The sequence below is a fragment of the Phyllobates terribilis genome, unplaced genomic scaffold (assembly GCF_046119375.1).
Source record: "Phyllobates terribilis strain yellow unplaced genomic scaffold, ASM4611937v1 Scaffold_2__4_contigs__length_985480577, whole genome shotgun sequence".
NCBI classification, from domain to species: Eukaryota; Metazoa; Chordata; class Amphibia; order Anura; family Dendrobatidae; genus Phyllobates; species Phyllobates terribilis.
In genome coordinates this window covers 645931234-645954737 of record NW_027362762.1, presented here as the reverse complement: position 1 = coordinate 645954737, position 23504 = coordinate 645931234, and the positions used below count along the sequence as shown (strand labels likewise).

The 23504-nt window shown below is 40.0% G+C and overlaps 1 protein-coding gene across 3 annotated transcripts in view; it reads left to right on the top strand.

Moving 5' to 3' along the window:
* Window positions 1–23504, top strand: part of NECTIN3 (nectin cell adhesion molecule 3) — a 105943-nt gene that overhangs the window by 25776 nt on the left and 56663 nt on the right. For all 3 annotated transcript variants that reach the window (XM_073666673.1, XM_073666672.1, XM_073666671.1), the window contains exons 2-5: window positions 13553–13894; window positions 17023–17319; window positions 21599–21716; window positions 22597–22748. In XM_073666673.1, coding sequence (XP_073522774.1) covers window positions 13553–13894; window positions 17023–17319; window positions 21599–21716; window positions 22597–22748 — 909 coding nt within the window. The remainder of the gene's footprint in view (window positions 1–13552; window positions 13895–17022; window positions 17320–21598; window positions 21717–22596; window positions 22749–23504) is intronic.

Genomic DNA, 23504 nt, shown 5'->3' with positions numbered 1-23504 from the left:
CAAATTCAGAGGTTTATGCTTAACCTGCTAATACATGGCACCTTTAGGCTATGTTCTCACATCATGTTTTTTTCAGTGGTTTTTTTTCATGCAAGTTTTCAGCTGCGTTTTGCAGTACCAGCAAAGTCTATGAGGAACCAGAATTTTCTGTTCACACATCATGTTTTTTTTGTTCAGGATTTTGTGCCTTTCATGTTTTTTTATGGAAAATAGAGCATGTCACCTCTTTAAGCGTTTTTACAGGTTTTTTTTCACCCATAGGAAGTAATGGGTGGTGAAAAAAAACCGCTGAAAAAATGCATCAAAAAGGCATCAAAATTTGTATCTGCTTTTTTTCAGCATTTTTGATGCCAAAATAGAATGGGGTTCTTTTTTTTCACAGAACTTTATGTACATGCATAAAAAAGACAGAGGGGCAGCGAAAAAAAATGCTGAAAAAAAACTGCAAGAAAAATCCTGAATAAAATGCCCTTGAAGATCGGGTTTTGCTGCAGAAAATTGACACAAAAAAAAACATGATGTGTGAACATAGCCTTAGATGTTTTGAAAGCAAGCAATACTTTCAGCAAGAGTGGGGCATTGTAGGGACAGCGTTAAAGGGGTTAGCCATTGTACCTTTAGTTTAGCAAATGTTATGATTTTGTGACATCTATTAATATAAGTATGGCAGGTTCTCCTCCTGCATTTATTAGTGTTACCTGTATTCCAGACTGCACGGCTCTCCTGTCCATAAGATCAGTATGACAAGACCCCTCCATCAGCTTCTTCCAATTGAAAAACACCTTTAGGCTGGGTGCCCACGTAGCGTTTTTCAAGCGTTTACGCTGCGGAATTTCCGCAGCGTAAACGCTTGGTAATCCGCTCCCCATGGTCCCCAAGGGGATTCCGCAAGTTCTATGCCCACGCTGCGGATTTTTCCACAGCTTTTATGCTGCGCTCAAAAATCCGCAGCATGTCCATTAATTTTGCGTTTCCGCAAGCGGAATTGCCTTGTGCAATGCATTAAAAACGCAAGGCAATTCCGCATGTGGTAAACGCGCAATAAACGCGTGCGGAATTCCGCATGCGTTTTTCCGGGAGAGGACATGCAGAAATGAAGCAGAAATTTTCCGCTTAATTTCTGCATCTCCTTGCCCGGAAAAACGCGTGTGGAATTTTCTGTGCGTTTTGCACATGCGGAATTGCCATGTGTTTTCTAATGCATTGGAGATGGCAATTCCGCATGCGTAAACGCACAAATAATGGACATGCTGCGGATTTTTTAGTGCATCAAAAACGCTGCGGAAAATTCCGCAGCATGGGCATTGAAATTGCGGAATTTCATTGGGGACAATGTGGGAAGGATTGCCAAGCGTTTACGCTGCAAAAATTCTGCAGCATAAACGCTTGAATAGCGCATCGTGGGCACTGATCCTTACATGGGATTGGGGTTTTTCATTTGGAGCAGACTGATGGACTGGCCAGAGGCAGCCATATTGTGGGCCGGAGAGTGTGCAATCTGTGAGGAAGGCCATGGTGCAGGAAGAGGATCTATGCTACTTCCATTTAGTAAGAGCCGGAAAATCATGTCCTTTATGGAAATAAAGACAACGCTTTAATATAAAACCATGGTGACATTTGGCTTTTCGTTCCCAATTATTCTTTTTTTTTTTGTAATTCGGAAACTTTTAGTCCAAATATTGTTGTTTCCTGCATTCTATAATATGTAACATAAATATGGCAGCAGCGATTTAATACAACTTTACCAACAATAAAAGCGAACGCCTTCTGTTTTTTGAAGGACAGCTCCTTTACCAATTTCCATATGGAGTGTGGAATAATGAAGGTCATGTGTAAGCAGCTGTCTCAGCAGTAAAGACTGCAGTGGTATCTTCATCTCCTGGAGAAGCCAGCCCTGCTGTCTCAAGTGCTTATGCATGAGAATTTCTTCCAGTCAGCTCCATTAACAGGTATTGTGACTTCTCAAACAACATGATGACTGTGAGGTCGCTCCAGCCGGACAGGCTTCTGTCTGCTCCACTCTACTAGAACCATCTCAGCCCCTGCCAATGCGTTGTTTGCTTCCACAATCCAAGGGCATGAGTGCTATTTGCTTAGGTTTTGCCACAGTGAAGCTTTCGCTGGCCGTGACTGAAGCCGTGAAAGGACTTTGTAATAAACCAAACAATGCCTCCAACTTATAAGCTTATCAGAATGTGTTCACCGTGATTTATTTGACCTTCATTTAGAAAGGGAAAGTGGTGGCTTTCATAAAAAGAGTGTACAGTTTATTTTATTACTTAAAAGTGCCAGTTCATGGACACCCACATCTCCTAGCAACCCACCCACTTTAGGAAGCTTTTTTGTGTTTCTGCATACGTAGTCCTGAAAATGTCTTTCTGGCTTGTTTCTCTCTGCATAGGTATTATACCCGCATGTCAGATCTGCACAAGACTTGGCATCTGCTTCACTTTCTACTATAGGTGTCATGAATCTTTCTGTGGGATTTTTCATTTGGACAGTTATTTTAATGTTATTTCATAAAGGGTCTCCGCTTCTCGATTGCTGTAGCTTCCTAATTGTCATTAAAACGCTGCCTCAGGGAATGGCGGCAAGACTGATTAGAAGAATGAGGGGAATTAATGTCTAATATGTAGACGTTCACCTTCTCTATGTGTCTCAAGCAGTCTGCCATGCCCCTTTCCTTCTTGTAACTGGCCTGTAAGACGGCTGCAATAGAAGCCTGCCTGTGGGCAGAAAGAGGGCAAAGCCAGGCCCCTTTGGCTAAGGATGTGTGGCTCTCCAGCCCCCGCTCTATAATACAAGTCAAGTCAATTTAAAGTTTGGTTCAGGAGACCCGCAGACAGTCCATGCTGGACCCGAGTGCTGCGTAACAGTGAGAGCAATTATATTTGTTGTTTAATGATAAGCTTGATTTCTGACTTTACTGTTCCTCTGAGCACTTAGTGACTTGTAATGAAACTGCAGTTACGCTGGGTGGGAAGGGAATAGTTATTTTCATGTGACATCTAGTCATTGGTTAATAAGACACAATGGAAGCAAGCCCCACTAACACCATGGGGAATCCTGTGGTTGAACAAGTGTCTTTTGTTTCAACCGTACCGTGTAACTCCTCACTAGTGTAGTGGCTTGTGCCACATTCCCCACTTCACTGTGCCCACCTGTTGGGAATATAAGGCACGACACTGAAATTGTACGCTTGAAGAGGTTTGTGCCAAATTGAGGCAGAAAGCTGGAAAATGGGGGCTTTAATGATTCCTTAGCAGCCTGCAAGCAGTGTCCCCTTTTTTAATTCTAAGTAAGAATTGACATAGGAGTTGATAATAGAGATGAGTGGGGCTTTATAAATGGTGTTTGTGTTGAGTTCTAATTTTAATCTTTTAAAGAAATTACTGTGGAAAACTGATGTAACTGTTGTAATTGTACCCCAGCATGTGAATAAATGCTCTTCATCAGTGTCCGTGAGGACCGGTCAGCATGATATTCATCCCCTTACTAAAGGCATGAGTATAAAGTCCCTTTAATGTGTATTACATTCATACCTTCCTTGTGGTATTTTGTTGGGGCTTTTCTGAGAAATGTATCCTTGAAGTGTTACTCGCAGTTGCAGTGAGGCATACACTGCGATTCCCGCTCTGTTGTGCTCTCTCCCTTTACCCTGCCCACTGCCGGCGTTCGGCCTTTGATTGACAGGACACTCTTCTCTGAATTGTCTCCCCAACACAGATGCCAGAGTTTGTTTCAGCAGTAATACTATGTTGTGAATAAATCTTCACCCTATTCTTGCATAGAGACATGTAATAAAGTACTGATTGTCATCAAAGTTGGCAATGAAATCTAGATACCATAAGTTGTCTGAATGAAGTAAAACCTGTTATGTAAACAGGTTGTCATTTCTCATAGGGCCCATAAGGAACACTCCATGGCTAGAGTCACATCATTTATGCTCATTATTTAACGTATAGGAAAGGTTACGCTGGTTTTGCCTGGCTATTCCTGCTCTACCTACACTGTGAAATGTCACCATGTTTCCTTCTATTTATGTGCACATTACACGCTGCATCTCTATTATGTGCTTTCTTACTGCTGTGCTCTGAAAAGGTAACACGTCTCAGGGAGGAACAATATGTTCAAAAAGAGGAATGTTGCCATCTTGTGGGCAGTATGAGTAATCTGCTCAGCCTTTATATAGCATTACATTAAGCAGAAAACCCAAATGAAACTGGAATACAGATTTACTGTGTTTATTGTGCTGCAGGGACTGTATTGTCCAGGTATTTCATGTGTTATCTTATTTTCTAGTTGTTTTCTATTTAATTACTTCTTTAAACCACAGAAATGCAGCCGCCCAATAGGAGGCGTTTGCTTTCCTATCTCCAGCTTGGTGTAAGGGGCCCTTTCTGTTATTTACTAAAGCTAACCATGCATGTTAGCGGTTAGAGAAATACTTGTGTGGTCGGCAGTTAAAAGGTTTATCTCAAGCTTCTAAATGGTTAAAATTGCAAAGTGCTTGTTAAAATAAGAAACTTTGCAATGTACCGCTCATTAAAACGCCTCTCATTTCTCAAGAGTGGAGGGATTTTTAATTCTACTCTGTCTAGCTTTGTTGCGTAGATTTCCGGCCATCCTGCAGTCCTCAACTGGCCAGTTACCTAGGCTAGCAACATGGGAGAGCACTCGGTTTAGCAGTACGTTCATGGTCCGAACTGTCTATTTTCTGGAGCTCACCGCCCCTGGCACTGGGAGACTCCTGATGAAAAGATGAGAACACTACTTTAATCTGTGGACTACTAAAATACTTTTCCAATTTTTAAATTTAACTTGGCAATTTAATTTTTCAAATGGATTTTAATGTAAACAACTGGCTTATTTCTATAGCTAAGCTAGTCCAAAACCCGCTAAAGATAGGGATGGATTACAGAAGTCCTGTGCGCTGTACAGGCTGTGATTGTTTGTAACCCATGTAAGCAGAAGACAAGCGGGGATCTTTAGGAGGCAACGCTGGAACTTCCAGAAGGAAAGAAGTCAGCATATATTTATTATTTGACATGCATTGCTGCCTTTGTGTAACGTTTTAATTATCTTGGACAACCCTAAATGCGAAGAACGTAAAGTTTTCACTATAAGCTGTCATGTGTGTACATGAGGCATAACCCTATTTCTGGCCATTATATGACTTGTATCCTGCAATTTTTTTTCATAAGTTTTCTCCTCTGCAGACTTTGGGCCTGAATTATCAAGACTGGCATTGTTCTCACTGGTCTTGATGAGGGGTGTGCTGGAGTGAGATGCTCCTGATTCATCAAGAGGTGCGTATCTCCATGAATCTGGAGCTTCTGACAAGCGACGTGCCCGAGCTTTATGCCTGACATTTCACATCAGTAAGGTACTGGAGTGAGATTTCTGGCTCACAGAATGCCACAGATCGTCATGAATTGACTGTTGCTTTCCGAGTATCTTTGGCGTGCTCGTATATTAAGTTTGAGTCCCTGCGTCTGCATGATTTATGGCTGTTAGTCAGCCTCAACACATGTGAGGATTCCCTAACAAACAGGCAATCTCCGCATGTGTTGAGGCTGACTAACAGCCATAAATCATGCAGACGCAGGGACTCGTACTTAATATACGAGCATGCCGAAGATACTCGGAAAGCACCTGAGCGTGCTCGGTGAAAGGGTTAAACGAGCATGCTTGCTCATCACTAGTGCTCAGCCCTGAAGATGAGACACGTGTGTTACAGGTGCCTTGAGGGAAGCAGAAGAGAAAAATGGTCACCACAAGTATGTAAATTGCATATGGCAATAGCCATGTGATGAGCCAAGGGGCTGCTTAAGGAAACACTGTTTTTTTTTTCCGGGGTTCTGTCAACCTAGTGTCTTCTTTTTTTTTTTTTTTTCCGTTAGCAGTTTTTGATTTGAACTTCTGTGACTATTTTATTTTTTCAATGTTTTTTGGACATCTTTCTAGTAGTGTTTTAGTGATTTTTTTTTTTTTTTTAATCCATTGATTAATGAAGAAAATGCTAGAAAGTTTTGAAGTGAAAATACTGAGAAAATTCTACAGGCATCTTTGTAGCCTTCCCATTGAATTGTATTGTAAAGTAATGAGTGTCTTTCTAGCGGAAAACCCCAGAAGAATATATACAAGTTACTTTTAAACCCTTGGTATCTTCCAAAGTTTGAAGCATTTAAAAGACGTTCAAAAGCCTGAACATATGAACAGCGAGTAGTTCTCACAAATGTATAGGACCAGTCTTTTTATCGTTTTGTTAGTGATTTATTTATTTTAGCGGACCCGCTCAAAACATAGCTGAAAAAGGTGCAGTGTAAACATACTCTTTCAGTTGAGTACATTACTTATTGTTAAGATTTCACATTTTCGATTCCCTGCCTAATCTTGTACCTACCCCTATTAAATCACTTAAGAAAAAACAATCACCAAACTGAAAATTCATGCACAATGCGGAGCAGATTTCCAACTAAGCCCCTGTACTTACAGGAATCCAAGAAGTCCATTAATTTCTTATTAGAGAAACAATGCAGGTAACAGATGTATAAATACCATGCAGATGAGTAGCTTGGATACATATTAGCGTAACATAAACAATCCATCTTTTCACACTCCTACGCCAGGTCTGTATTCCTTCCAGAGGTTGTGGACAAGACGGCTCGAGCTACAATTCATGGCATCATTGCAATCTAGGGCCATATTTTATTGTTTTAATATCAGCCACAAAGTCAAGGTATATGAAGCGCGTCACTCTGCAGCAGTGCTTGTTTTTTTACGTTGTATATGACCAGTTATATTGCATTGTACACCAATTTACTGTATGGCTGCTGTATAGCGAACCGTTTACCTGCTGTTAATAGAGCAAAAGCTATTACAGACAGGAATGAAAAACAAATGAGAAAAAATAAAAAAAGAATATTTTTAGTATTCATAAAACAAATGATTGCATTTGAAGCAAAAAAAGCATGCCAACTGGATAAGTTCCTATAAATGTGGAGGGGGAAAAGGGATCCAAATTGCTGTGGTATTAAGGTTAAAGCTGGCTGCTACGTCATTATGGAATAACTGTTATTACCGGACAATCCAGTTTTTTTTGTAGGAAAAGGTGAACAATAAACGATGTTATTTGTCAATGATCTTAATAGTTTGTGTCTTAGGCAGGATCAATCATATGGAAATACTGTTCACAAGGTCCATTGTTGGGAAGCAATGACGCCCTTACCTGGCTGTAACGAAATAATGTAAATCTTGTAGAATAGTTGATCACTGTAAATCTTGTAAATCACTGAATATTTAATAGGATCTAAACACCAATAATTGGAAAGTGGGTTAAAGGCAATGCACCATTCTTTTTTCTTGGGGGGGCTTATTTTTTTTTTTTTCAATAGCTGAATGGCCTTTTGGTTGTGATTTTAAGACTCCATTCACACCTGCGTTTAGACATTCCATTTGTCTGTTCCTTTTTAGAAACAAACAATTATATTTTTTACCCTCTGACTTCATTCAAAGTGAATGTGTTGTTTTCTCGAGTTGGTTTCCATAGAAACCCTTTATATAAATTCATTACTACCGCATGGCTATAGAGGAAGATGGCAGAAGTGTAAAGCTCTCCAGCAAGTCTTGTTTCTACACTTTACCTTTGCTGCACGGCTCTTGTTCCTGAGTAGTTGTTCCGTGTATATAGGGTGCCAGGAGGTTTTTGGCACATTTCTGGACTCCGACTTCTAGCGGCTCCCTGTTGGGTGTCTTGACAAAGCCTGTTAATAGCTCTGGAGAATTTTTGCTAGTTGTTTCTTGGCAGATTTCTTTCCTATTATTGCCTTAAAATTGAGGTACTTCAATTTACTTAAATCGGTCTGTCACAGTATGAAATGCCAAGGCTTTTTGCCATTTCTTTCAGACAGATTAATTATATAAATTATAATGTGCCATGTCCTTAGTTTTTGTAACGAAGATGAAACAAAAAAAATAGGAATAATCACCTGTCTAGCCAGGAAGTATAATAATGGTACAGAAGGTACTTTTTTTTTTACAAAATAAAAGAAAGGAAATATGACGTATAAAAATAGCCGAATAAAAGCATATCCAGCTCTCAAGCATTTACAGATAACTGAACTGTTGACAATTCATTTATTTCTGGCACTATACATTATATATGTATATACACATGATTGATGGTTTTCATTTTAAAGGGAATATATCAGCAGGTTTTTGCTGTGTAATCTGAGAGCAGCATAATGTAGGGGCAGATACCCTGATTCCAATGATGTATCACTTACAGGACTGCTTGGTGTAATTTTGATAGACTCCCTCTTTTATCTGATGTAGATGTAGCAGTGGTCATAATGCCAAACTGTGTATAACCCCGCCCACCACTGATTGTCAGCTTCCTGTGTACAGGTCAGGAAGCTGCCAGTGAGTGGTGGGGGGCGGGCTTCCTCGGATTACCCTGAGTGCAGTGCACGTTAGACCTAGTCGGGCAGTGATAATCTCCTGCTGCTAAAACACCAATTGTATCGAAACTACAACACAACACACAGTCTAGTAAGTGACACATCCTTGGAATCGGGCTCACTTGCGCTATATTATGTTGCTCACAGATTAAATAGCGAAACCTGCTGATAGTTTCTTGTTAACTCCTTCACAACATATGACGTATATTTGTATTCTGTATCGTGTCCCGGACTTTGATACAGGCTCACACACTGAGCCCGCATCTTTCCTGACACATGATGGCTGATTTAATCAGCTATCAGTGCTCCACCTGCGGCTGTTAACTAGTTAAATCCTGATGTCAATCATTGACAGCGAGATTTAACATGCGCCCCTGTCATGTGATTGTGGAGCACCGCTGGGTTGTCATGACAGCCGGGGTATGCTGATGACCCCTGTAGTTGTCATCACGATCCTTCTGTGAACGCATGTGGCCAGCGTTGATAGATCGTGATTTCTGCTGTACACAGTAGGGCTGATGCACTGCTATGTATAGTACAAGCAATTGGATGATCACAGCTTCAAGTCTCATAAGGGGACTCTTTTAAAAATGTAAAAGTATAAAAGAAAAAATTATATATATATACAAACCAGAGAAACCTGACCAGCACTTCCTAATGTGAACTGGTGCCAGCTGCTGTAACTATAAAATATATCAAAAGAGTGCAGCAGCACTCCTTATGGCCAAGATACGTCTTAACAATGAAAATATTAGATCTAAACTGTAAAAGTGGCATGGAAGGCAGAGTAGTTACCCATCAGGGGGAGGTTACCTTGCCATGATTGATGGGCACACATGAATTGGCCAATTTATGCGCTAAAAACCTTCCTTTTTATAAGTACTGTACTTGTTGCTGAGCAAAACCGTTTAGATCTAATATTTTCATTGTTAAGACGTATCTTGGCCATATGGAGTGCTGCTGCACTCTTTTGATACAGTATAGACCAAAAGTTTGGACACACCTTCTCATTTAAAGATTTTTCTGTATTTTCTTGACTATGAAAATTGTACATTCACACTGAAGGCATCAAAACTATGAATTAACACATGTGGAATTATATACTTAACAAAAAAGTGTGAAACAACTGAAAATATGTCTTATATTCTAGGCTCTTCACAGTAGCCACCTTTTGCTTTGATGACTGCTTTGCACACTCTTGGCATTCTCTTGATGAGCTTCAAGAGGTAGTCACCGGAAATGGTCTTCCAACAATCTTGAAGGAGTTCCCAGAGATGCTTAGCACTTGTTGGCCCTTTTGCCTTCACTCTGCGGTCCAGCTCACCCCAAACCATCTCGATTGGGTTCAGGTCTGGTGACTGTGGAGGCCAGGTCATCTGGCGTAGCACCCCATCACTCGCCTTCTTGGTCAAATAGCCCTTACACAGCCTGGAGGTGTGTTTGGGGTCATTATCCTGTTGAAAAATAAATGATGGTCCGACTAAACGCAAACTGGATTGAATAGCATGCCGCTGCAAGATGCTGTGGTAGCCATGCTGGTTCAGTATGCCTTCAATTTTGAATAAATCCCCAACAGTATCACCAGCAAAGCACCCCCACACCATCACACCTCCTCCTCCATGCTTCACGGTGGGAACCCGGCATGTAGAGTCCATCTGTTCACCTTTTCTGCGTCGCACAAAGACACGGTGGTTGGAACCAGAGATCTCAAATTTGGACTCATCAGACCAAAGCACAGATTTCCACTGGTCTAATGTCCATTCCTTGTGTTCTTTAGCCCAAACAAGTCTCTTCTGCTTGTTGCCCTTCCTTAGCAGTGGTTTCTTAGCAGCTATTTTACCATGAAGACCTGCTGCACAAAGTCTCCTCTTAACAGTTGTTGTAGAGATGTGTCTGCAGCTAGAACTCTGTGTGGCATTGACCTGGTCTCTAATCAGAGCTGCTGTTAACCTGCGATTTCTGAGGCTGGTGACTCGGATAAACTTATCCTCAGAAGCAGAGGTGACTCTTGGTCTTCCTTTCCTGGGGCGGTCCTCATGTGAGCCAGTTTCTTTGTAGCGCTTGATGGTTTTTGCAACTGCACTTGGGGACACATTCAAAATTTGCCCAATTTTTCGGACTGACTGACCTTCATTTCTTAAAGTAATGATGACCACTCGTTTTTCTTTACTTAGCTGCTTTTTTCTTGCCATAATACAAATTCTAACAGTCTATTCAGTAGGACTATCAGCTGTGTATCCACCAGACTTCTGCACAACACAACTGATGGTACCAACCCCATTTATAAGGCAAGAAATCCCACTTGTTAAACCTGACAGGGCACACCTGTGAAGTGAAAACCATTTCCGGTGACTACCTCTTGAAGCTCATCAAGAGAACGCCAAGAGTGTGCAAAGCAGTCGTCAAAGCAAAAGGTGGCTACTCTGAAGAACCTAGAATATAAGACATATTTTCAGTTGTTTCACACTTTTTTGTTAAGTATATAATTCCACATGTGTTAATTCATAGTTTTGATGCCTTCAGTGTGAATGTACAATTTTCATAGTCATGAAAATACAGAAAAATCTTTAAATGAGAAGGTGTGTCCAAACTTTTGGTCTGTAGTGTGTGTGTGTGTGTGTGTATATATATATATATATATAGATAGATAGATAGATAGATATCAATCGCAGCAGTTGGAGGCAGCACTCCATTTATTAGCCCATAATGGCAACGTTTCGTCTCTAAGGTGTGAACCTTTCTCAAGCACCTCATACCCACACTTCTGTGGCGCTGCTCCAGTTTTTCTATTTATATATACACATTTTTTTGGGGGGGGGGGGGCTGTGTTCTTCACTGTGTGATACAAATGATATGGTACATTTATTCAGCAGAACAGTCCAATGATTGTGATATTGTATTTTTTATTATTTTATGTGTTCTCCCTTGTTATTTTTTTCTTCTTGTGTCGTCATATTCTAAGAGCCTGTCCTGCTGTCTATCCACTTGGATACTGCACACATTTTTGCTGACGAGGTAGTATAAGGCTTCAGCTTATTAACCCCTTCACGACCTATGACCTATAGATAGGTCACCTACCTTCCTTTGATGCGGGTTCTGGCCGCCGAGTACGTATCTTTCCCGGCACATGACAACTGATTTGATCAGCTGTTATGTGCACCTAACGGCCACGAGTGGTATCGCGATCCACCCGCTGCTGTTAACATGTTAAATGCCGCTGTCAATCACTGACAGCGTCATTAGTCACGCCCAGCGGTGCCCCGTCATATGATCGCAGGGCGCTGATGGGTTGTGGCATGACAGGCGGGTGTCTGCAAAAGACCCAGTGCTTGTCATTGCAGATCTCCTATGAATGGCGTTCATAGGAGATGATTTCTGCTACAAATAGCAAGGCTGAAGCCCTACTGTGTGTAGCACAGGCAATGATCGCAGCTCCAAGTTTCTTAAAGAGATTATTGAAGCAAGTAAAAAGTAGAAAAAATGTTTTAAATAATATTAAGAAAAATATAAAAGTTCTCATCACCCCCTTTTTTACCCCATTCAAAATAAAACAGTAAAAAAAATTTGGTATCACTGCGTTCAGAAATCAGAAATGATTGCAGCTTCAAGTCTCTTAAGGGGACTATTAAAGTAAAAAGTGAAAAGAATGAAAAAAAAAATATATATATATATACAAAAGTTCAAATCACCCTCCTTTTCTCCCATGAAAAATACAACATTTGCTATCGCTGTGTTCAGAAATGTCCTATATGTCAAAATATAAAAACAATTCAGCCGATCAGTAAACAATAAAATCAGTGTGACAATAAAAAAAATGAAACGCCAGGGTTACATTTTTTGGTCTCTGCTACATTTCAATAAAATGGAAGCTGATGATCAAAATATTGGATGTACCCCAAAATGGTATCAATAAAAACGTCGGCTCAGCACAAAAAAAGCCCTCACCGGGCCCCAGATCACGAAAAATGGAGACGCTACGGTCTTGGAAAATGCTGCCATTTTTTTTTTCTTACAAACTTTGGATTTTTGTTTCCCCACATTAATAAAAAAGAACCTATACATGTTTGATATCTACAAACTCCTAATGACCTGGTGAATCATAATGACAGGTCAGTTTTAGCATTTAGCGAACATGGTAAAAACTATTGTGCAATTGCACTATTTTTGCAATTTCGCTGCACTTGGAATTTTTTCCCATTTTCCAGTACACTATGGTAAAATCAATGGTGTCAGTCTAAAGTACAACTCGTCCCGCAAGAAACATGCCCTCACATGGCCATATTTACGGGAAAATAAAAAAGTTATGGCTCTGGGAAGAAGTGGAAGAAAAAAGAAAAACGGAAAATTGCATGGTCGTGAAAGGGTTAATCACTACTCGCTCTATTTTTTCTCATTCTTGTGTGTTTTTTTTTCCCTGTGACAGGTTTCCTTAGAAGCAGTTTATCACTCAACTTTGCATTTCTCCAGGCACATGTTTCATTCTGTATCTCTGGATAAAGAAGGATGTCTAATCTATTCCAATTGTCTAGTGCAATATTCTGCTCAGACCATGGAGAATAAAGGCTTCTTAGACGCAACAAACATTCCTTGTCCTTCATTTTTGTATCTACTTCCTGCCCTGAAACCGAGGCAAGTACGTCAGAAGCCAGATGTACTTGCCTTGGTTTCATCTGCACACCTTGTATATGCTGGAAAGAGATTGCCGCAGGAGAGCTATGTCATTGACGCATGTACACCCAGCTTTACTGCACATGCCTGGTGACATTAAGCCTTACCGGGCACGGTATGCAACAGACTACTCTGGGCTAATGGTAAATTGTTTGCCCAGCATGCCAGCCTGGCTTATTAGTGGTGTGCCAGTGAACCACATTGGACATGATTTGGAATCCTTAGCACACTCCAAAGCAAGCGAATAAAAAAAGTAATAATATAAATATATATAATCTTTTTTTTTTTTTTTTTTCAAACTGGTATGAATATTATCAGTTTATTGGACTGACCTTTATTAAATTAGGGCAGTTGCTATTCCATGGCATGCTTGAAGTATTTCTACCACAACCTTAAATGCATGCTTTCTGCTCTTTTTCCAGGTTCATTTGCCGGGCCAATACACGTGGATCCACATGAAACTGCAGTATGGGGAAAGAACATTACTTTGAAGTGTTTAATTGAAGTCAATGAAACAATAACCCAAATCTCCTGGGAAAAAGTAATTGGCAAAAGTGTTCAAACTATAGCTGTTCAGCACCCACTTTATGGAATATCTTTTCAGGAATCTTACCATAATCGAACGACTTTCAAAAATACATCACTTCACGATGCCACAATTGTTATAAATCATGTAGACTTTCCTGATGCCGGGGAATACATATGCAAAGCAGTGACGTTTCCGCTTGGAAATGTACAGTCATCAACTACTGTGACAGTGCTTGGTAAGTGTGTAAGGTGGAAAGGATTCCTTGTAGTGCCTGAATTGTGACCCTTGTTGGATTGTTTTTCCTGTGTGTTGTTCCTATTATAGTTATAGTAACAATGTGTCTGAATTTAAAAAGAATCATCTGATATGTTGAATAGGCTGAAGTCACTTTGAAGGGGATAAGACAACATGGATTTGCTACAGACACAGCACTTTGGGCCTGATTCCTTAAGACTGGTGCCTTGTATTCCTCTTAATGGATTAGACGCATCTTACAAGTGCTGAGCGCCTCTGCCACAAATGTTACCTCCAGTCATAGACTGGAGTACGTCTGACTTAGTTTACTAGTAAAAGGAGGTGAAGCAGCTCCCCAGCCAGTACTATAAATCTGTCCCGTTAGATTCTCACTCGTCCTGCGACCAGTAATCAACATAGAAGAAAAAGTTTTCCAGCAAAGTGGTATCCAATTTCCAAAATTTATTGTGCAAAAGATAAAATCTTCAATCCAAACAGGGGGTTACACAGTGCTTAAGCCAACATGTTTCGACAGATGGTCTTAGCGTGCGTTTTTTCTGCCTGGGAGATGCAGAAACGCTCAGGAAAAATCCGGAGCATTTCTGCATCATGGGCACATAGCCTAAGGGTAATCTTGCCTTACTCATGAAAAGCTACTAATGGCTTTCCATCAGCAAGGAATGAACATGTCAGCTAGACTATACTCATGGGCTTCATGTGCCGATTTTAATATGGTTTCAATAAAGCTTGCTGGATTATCTGTTTATCATGTCTAGCTCCATGACTTGGGACTTTTGTAAAACGGTTGTCTGTTTAAAAAAAAAAATAGAAAAAGCATTCCTTACCAATTAAATGCCCCACGTTCCAGTAGTCCTTGGTAGTGTGGCAGTCATGACATCCTGTCCACCATTCATGTAACACTGGCAGCCAATCCCTGGCCTCAACCTAATGATTGCATATACAGCACATGAGTGCTGAGGAGAGTGATTGGCTGCATCCATGGTGTGAATGATGGATGTAATGTCATCTCTGCAGGCTAGGCGCACACTTCTGAGTAATGGTTGTTTAAAAAATAACCATCGTTTTTAATTTTTATTTCATAAATCAATAGTACACATGAAAATAAATGATTATATGACATCTTATAAGAGAAATTAGCTTTTTTCTTTTCCTTAATTGACCTTTTACTGTGAATTCATGGGTAAAATCTGTATTCAGATAGATGGCTGTTGGTGCTTGTAACATTCTATGGAGAGAAAGGAGGCGCTAGAGGCAGAGAAATACATTCTGCTGCAAGTTTTCATTAAAAGAAAGTTACCATTCTCCATAGAACTTCATAAGCACTAACAGTCGTCTCTTATCTCCGCAATGGGAATACTGTACTCACTGAAGACAGATTTTACCTGAGAATTGAAAACAAATGCTCAGTCCTGGAGAAGAAAGAAGCTGATTTCTCTGATAAGATATAAGTTTCTTCTGTTCCCATTTACTACTGATTTCTAAAATAATAATTAAAGGACGGTTACTCTTTAGTTATTTCAAAAGCATTTTCTGCTCTTACTTCATAGAAATCCTGCAGAAACATTACCAGCATCCTGCAAGATTGGGCATGCTGCTCCCATCTTCCCAGTAAGATCTAGTGTTGTAGGATCACATTGCATCATACAGAGTCGGTTCCTGCAATGAATACGGATCGCAGCAGACAGTAGAGTGCACTGAACATGGATACTGGATTTATTACATAGCTAGAGCTTCACTTTACTAGTTCCTCACTACTATTTATAGCCACAACTGTGTGAAGCTGCAGACATTCCCATTCTGAGATATAACCTGGTGTCTGCAGCACAATCAATCACAGTTGAATACTTTGATGAAACCAAATCTAGCTCCAATAGGAATAATTATGACATAGCTTTTAAGAACTTAAAATTAAAAAAAAAAAATGCTAACCTCCAATGGAGGCCAATTTGTACATCCAATTAGTTGTAATATACTACGAAATAATATGATTTTACATCCCAATAATACCCTAACCTAATGTCTGATACCAAAGACAAGGAGTCTAAAGCGGAATCAAACCCATCAAAGAAAGGGGCATCAAACGACAGCAACTTAAAGCATCTGATGCCAGCCTATATTGCTCTATATGAACTACCATCTACATTTAGATGCACGGGAATGCATTTCATTAATTCAATGTAAAACTATAGAAGAGATATGGAGGCAAACACATTTTTGCACTATTTCTATACAAAGTGCAGTAGACTATAGCACTTTATGGCAGCTGCAATGTAATAGATGTCAGCAAAATGGCAGTAGGCTAATCTCAACTAGTACTAGTACAGATGAAGTACAAGCCCCTGTCCAGTTAGGCTGTGTTCACATGTCCAGTTTTCCATACACTTCAATGTTAAAAAAAACACGGATCCATTTTGAAATCAGTTTTTTTTTTTTTAGCTGGACAAAAAAGTTGTCTAAACAACTTTTTTGTTAACAGATTGCTGCTGGATCCGTTGTAACGGATGATTACTGGACATGTGAACACAGCCTATCTGTGAGTACACCTATAAAGTAGCTTGTAGCAGTACATTGCAGCTGTCCTCCTGTAATGAGTAATTCCGGTGTCCTTACCCCAGACTACACGCAAAGTAGAAGACTGGAACTGTCAGACAACAAAGTGGACAGCGTGAAAACAGCAGTGATAATATCATTAAAACATATTTACAAAAGTATAAAGCCGCACATTCTGTGGATGTGTTCACCACTAGCTCTGCTCTCCCATGAGAGGAAACATAGCGGCCTAGTGGTCAGCTGGGTCATTTAGTGAATGGTGGAGGTCGAACATGTCAAGAGTTTTATAATTCTGGGCACCCTTTAAGAAATTCTAGAACATCCCTAGCACCATCAGTTCAGTGTCTGAAGTTACTGACATGAGTTACCATGGCTTAGAGGAGAAAACCGTACTGTTTGGAAGACAAAATTATCCCCATTGTCCTGTGTACTGCTAATCTTCAGTTTAGAAATCTGAATCCCTGCTTTTATGGTACTGGCTATACAGTATGCCATTAAATGACTGCATAGTTTAAGGCTTGTGCTGTTCTAATAGAATTGTGTCACTTTATTTTTCAGTTGAACCTACTGTGAGTATAACTAAAGGACCCCACCAGTTAATGGATGGAGCAAATGAAACTGTAGCAGCCACCTGCAGAGCAGCTACAGGAAAACCCGCTGCCGAAATTTATTGGGAAGAGTCCCTTGGGAGAGCAGAGGCCGCTTTCACAACGTTTGCAAATAAAACTGTGACCGTCATAAGCCAATACAAGCTGGTCCCAACCAGGTTTGCAAGAAGAAGAAACATAACCTGCATTGTAAAGCACCCTGCTTTGGAAAGTGATATTAAGCTTCCATTTACATTGGATATACAGTGTGAGTACAATCAACGGTGTCTACTGATCAAACTTCATTCTGCATTTGTTCAGCTGCCTTGTAAAGTAAGACAATGCGATATTGTAAATGTCATTTACAGTAATGTGTAATTTTATTTCATGGATATTTCAGAGGCCACATTAAATGGAACCTGACAGCTATTACAACCCCCGGCAAAAATTATGGAATCACCAGTCTCGGAGGATGTTCATTCAGTTGTTTAATGTGGAAAAAAAAGCAGATCATAGACATGGCACAAAACTAAAGTCATTTCAAATGGCAACTTTAGGGCTGTAAGAAACACTGAAAGAAATCAAGATTAAAAATGTGGTACTAAGTAAGGGTAATTTTTTTCAGACCAAGCAGAGGGAAAAAATTATGGAATCACTCAATTCTGAGGAAAAAATTATGGAATCATGAAACACAAACACACAAAAGAACACTCCAATACATCACTAGTATTTTGTTGCACCACCTCAGGCTTTAATAACAGCTTGCAGTCTCTGAGGCATAGACTTAATGAGTGACAAACAGTACTCTTCATCAATTTGGCTCCAACTTTCTCTGATTGCTGTTGCCAGATCAGCTTTGCAGGTTGGAGCCTTGTCATGGACCATTTTCTTCAATTTCCACCAAAGATTTTCAATTGGATTGAGATCTGGACTATTTGCAGGCCATGACATTGACCTTATGTGTCTTCTTTCAAGGAATGTTTTCACAGTTTTTGCTCTATGGCAGGATGCATTATCATCTTGAAAAATGATGTCATCATCCCCAAACATCCTTTCAATTGATGGGATAAGAAAACTATCCAAAATAGCAATGTAAACTTGGGCATTTATTGAAGATGTAATGACAGTTATCTCCCCAGTGCCTTTTACCTGACATGCAGCCCCATAATATCAATGACTGTGGAAATTTGCATGTTCTCTTCATGCAGTCATCTTTATAAATCTCATTGGAACCGCACCAAACAAAAGTTCCAGCATCATCACCTTGCCCAAATCAGATTCGCGATTCATCACTGAATATGACTTTCATCCACAGTCCATGATTGCTTTTCCTTAGCCCATTGTAACCTTTATTTTTTTTCTGTTTAGGTGTTAATGATGGCTTATGTTTAGCTTTTCTGTATGTAAATCCCATTTCCTTTAGGCGGTTTCTTACAGTTCGGTCACAGACATTGACTCCAGTTTCCTCCCATTCGTTCCTCATTTGTTTTGTTGTGCATTTCCTGTTTTGGAGACATATTGCTTTTAGTCTCCAGTCTTGACGCTTTGATGTCTTCCTTGGTCTACCAGTATGTTTGCCTTTAACAACCTTCCCATGTTGTTTGTATTTGGTCCAGATTTTAGACACATCTGACTGTGAACAACAAACATCTTTTGCAACATTGCGTGATGATTTACCTTCTTTTAAGAGTTTGATAATCCTCTCCTTTTGTTTCAATTGACATCTTTCCTGTTGGAGCCATGATTCATGTCAGTCCACATGGTGCAACAGCTCTCCAAGGTGTGATCACTCCTTTTTAGATGCAGACTAACGAGCAGATCTAATTTGATACAGGTGTTAGTTTTGGAAATGAAAATTTACAGGGTGATTCCATAATTTTTTCCTCAGAATTGAGTGATTCCATAATTTTTTCTCTCTGCTTGGTCTGAAAAAAATTACCCTTACTGAGTACCACATTTTTTATCTTGATTTCTTTTAGTGTTTCTTAAAGCCATAAAGTTGCCATTTGAAATGACTTTAGTTTTGTGCCATGTCTATGATCTGCTTTTTTTCAACAACATTAAACAACTGAATGAACATCCTCCGAGCCCGGTGATTCCATCATTTTTGCCAGGGGTTGTACATGCTGCCGGCCCATGGGCGCTGACTTTATGATTTCAGCCTTGTAAGTTTGACTCTGAAACGCTGCAGTATTTCACAGAAAACCTACTTGAAAAGCCACTGGGGACCAATTAAAAAAAATTAAAAAGATTCAAAATTAAACCTATCGTCCATAAAAGTCCAGACTATTCAAATATAAAATTAAATACCTCATCGGTAATCTCCATAATGAGATAACCATGCTGTAATGTCTGTATGCTCTTTTGCTTCCTTTCCCTGCCCAGGAGATGTGGTATGATCAGACCGTGTTCCTGTACAGTCAGACACAGCCATTACCCCCACAATCAACCCCATGTTGAAAACTATACCTCTCGAGGAATTCATCTAGGGGAGTAGTGAGCATTTTTAACCCTCAGGCAATTCACAGAATTGTATAACATTGGGCTGAGTAAATGAAAAATTATTGTTGCGTCATATGTGAAGAAGGGGTTATAAAGTACTTTGCTTGTGGGACAACCCCTTATACTATAAGAAGTTAAAAACAGCATTTTCTGTCACTTGGGTTATCTTTGTCTGATATTAAAAGTAGCTTAATTTTAAATATTCAAGTCAAATTTAAATATTCACATATGCCAAAATGTGAAAAAACAACAGCAAAAAAAAAGGATAGGGCAAATATTTTTTTACAGCACTGCATTATCTAGCCACAGGATAGATGATAAATGTATGATCTCTGGGGGTTTGACAACTGGACCCCCTACCAATCACGAGAACAAGGGGTCCCAAATCCTTTGTGTAAATGATGCATCCCTGAGTGTGTACAACCACCGCTCCATTGACCCGCTGTAGGAGGTCACTAACATTGCATTTATACAATGGAGGCTGGGCCCCTTTATTGAGATTAGTTGTGGTCTCAGAAGACATTTATCTTCTCTGCTGTGGATAGGTGACACTTTATTTATGGGACACCCGATTATTATAAGAACTCTGTATTTATCTATTTCCTAGCATTACAGAGGATCAGGTAAAGTATGGCTGCCCTCACTCCAGAGATGGTTAGCAGTGGTACTCTCTATGTATTGGATATTCACCACTACACATGCAGTTTGTTTTCAGCTAGCTGAATAAATACTTCTCGATATGTGAATTCAGATTTCTGAATAGACCTGCGCTACAACCTGCATACTTTACTGCACAAGGGAGAAGAAGTACTGCAACGTCCTAAATGAATAATACATCATGGATTTTCAGTGGCTGAATAAATTACTGGAACCAGAAATTACAGTTTGCAGGAAGCCTATAAATTCTGTAAAAATGCTTCACGCAGCAACGGAAAGATGAAAGCCTTTTATATGAACGAACATGTAAAGTAAAGCCATTTCTATGCTTAAGGCCCCCATTCATATTAAACTAACATTATTCGAACCTGGCGGGTTAAGCTGACAGTCTGTGTATGGGGGGCCCCTTCCAATCATGCCGGTTTAGGATCCGGTATGTCCAATTTCGGACTACCGATCACTTTGTTCTTTAGAGATAAGCTGCCATCTGAGCGAGCTTCTCCTGTGTATGGGAGAGCCTGGCGAGACAGATGCCAGACGTCCGATCAGCCAAAGCATTTCTCGGCCGGCAGCCATCTAGGATGTAGGAGGGCCTTTACTACTCACAATTGTTCGCTGCGGAAAGACCGATGCTTGCATCAATGCCCTTTCCGGAGCTGCATTTACATGTGCTGCAGACTGATGCTGTGATACTGAAATATCCGTATAGTGATATCTAAACATTGGCCAGGTGCTGCCTGATAAATGACTACCTATGTGTGATAGCGGCTACCAGGACTTCCTTATTAGGGGAAACACTTCAAGGAGATTAAAGAAGTGAGCATTCCTTCAGGCTTTTCTGGAGTCAGACATAGTATATAAATGGAAAAGCCTGTACACAGATGCTATCTTTACACATTCCTGAGTGCGTGGCTGCGCTGCTCATCTTTCCTTCTGTATTGCCCTAATTGTAGCCGTGCGCTTGTAGCAGCAGATGTTGGAAGTCTGCCCCTGGGCTCTATAGATTGTGTTCATGGAAGCCACGTTCTGTACACTCCATGGTGAGGGGGTGCTTGTTGGCTTTCTACAAACCTTTCACAAAAATTTGGTATGTTGTCCATCACTAAGCTGTGTGTAGTTTTTGCCTGCAGTGTAAACAGGCAGTACATATGAGAGAAGTCAGCTGAACGTGCCAATCTTATTGGGATCAGCCAACTATCTCATGTGTATGTATGTCTGCCGACTTTCTCAGCAGATATTTTGTAGGAAGGTGGTTTCAGCAAGTTGGATTCCAACATGCCTGATTCTTTGTCCTTCCCTAGGTGATAAGCTACTGTCAGAGCGGTTTATTCCCCTATCCTCAATTCTGAACATGAGTGTCATTTAAAGGTTTTCTTTCTCTGTTTTAGATGCCCCTGAAGTGTCAATCACAGGCTATGATGGCAATTGGTTTGTTGGCAGAAGAAATGTCCAATTGAAGTGTAATGCTGACGCTAATCCACCACCCACAGAGATAAAATGGACCAGGTAAACGCATTTTCTTCAATGTTTTGGCTGTTATTTTATGTGCTTGGCAGATGTTATACTGGTTAATATTCTGTGCCATGATATATTGCTATTGCAGGCAGAAACCTCCTACACAAACCAATTTAGGAGTGAAGACTCTCACGTGATGTAAATGGTGTCTTCAACTGTAAAATGTGAAATCTAGTAATAGCAACGTGATTTGTGCCCCAACTCTGTGTACAGTACACCCTCCAGTCTGTGCTAAACAATAGCAATAACAATGGCAAATGTGAATATGTAATGTCCTCATTGTAGTAAAGTATTAGCAAGTACTTCACCTTCTATTATAAGCCTTCTTACTTTGCGGCATTTGTTCTACAGCTGCCTAAAACTTTTGCACAGTACTGTATGTACAGCCTAATATACATAGATTGATTAGGTATTAGTACTGTCCCACCAGAGACCATTGGACATCAATGAGTCAGTCTGGTTTGTGTTTTAGAAGGCTGTCCTCTTGTTCACCTACCATGAGTGGCACCAGAGTTGTCTGACAGTCACTCTCCCTCCATAGGACTCCTGTTTGGACGGGGGTCACACCCTGCAGCTGAAGCAGCCTCCTGATGGTAGTTATCTCCATTTATGCCGTATAAGAAGTTCCATTTTACAATCTCTTACTAATATGTTGGGCTCTGTATTTAGAAATGTATGCTAATACAGACTTCTCTTCATTGTAGTATACAATGAGCTTCACGTAAACATTCATACTTACTGCACTTATGGTAATGTTCACTTTCTAAACCATGTAATGTAAAGAAAAGAATAATCTTTTAATGCTTACTAAATGAGTACTTTTTCTATCTAACACTTCAATTCAACATGCGTGTAACTTCTATTAACACAGGTCAGACGGAATTTGGCCTGGAGGTTTATTATCTGTCAATAATTCACTACTTTTCAACTACCCCCTAACGCACAATGTTTCTGGGACATATATGTGCAGAGTCGCCAATGCTCTTGGTCAGAAAAGTGACCAAAAGATCATCACTATTCTAGGTGAGTTGCTTTGGATTGTTAATGTATATGCTCTCATATTCCAATTTCTGTTTGTGTCGTCCAATCAAAGAGTTTTTTTGTTTAGTAAAAGCGGTTTTAAAATGCAGTTGTGGTAAATGCAGCATTTGTGCAAAAATCAAGAAAAAGCCGCAAACAGCAAGGATCAGGAATGAAAAGGTAATATTTATTAAAGATCCCAAGACAGAAAACAATTAAAAACCTTTAAAAAGTCACAATTTACTAGTACCAACCGGGGCCCCTGGAGTAAGGGAACATTCCCCCCTGCTCTATTATAATCCAGTGCCTAAATTCAGAGGTAAATGCGCCAAGGTTAGTCATAACCATACAATAAATACATGCAAAGTAATTCAATAAAGCTATACCAAACAATAATACATGGCATGAGGGGTAAAGTGCAGGACTTATAATATGCAAGAATTGAGAAACCAGCCCTAATGTATCAGGATAATAGTAAAATGTACAGTACAGACCAAAAGTTTGGACACACCTCATTTAAAGATTTTTCTGTATTTTCAGGACTATGAAAATTGTACATTCACACTGAAGGCATCAAAACTATGAATTAACACATGTGGAATTATATACTTAACAAAAAAGTGTGAAACAACTGAAAATATGTCTTATATTCTAGGTTCTTCAAAGTAGCCACCTTTTGCTTTGATGACTGCTTTGCACACTCTTGGCATTCTCTTGATGAGCTTCAAGAGGTAGTCACCGGAAATGGTTTTCACTTCA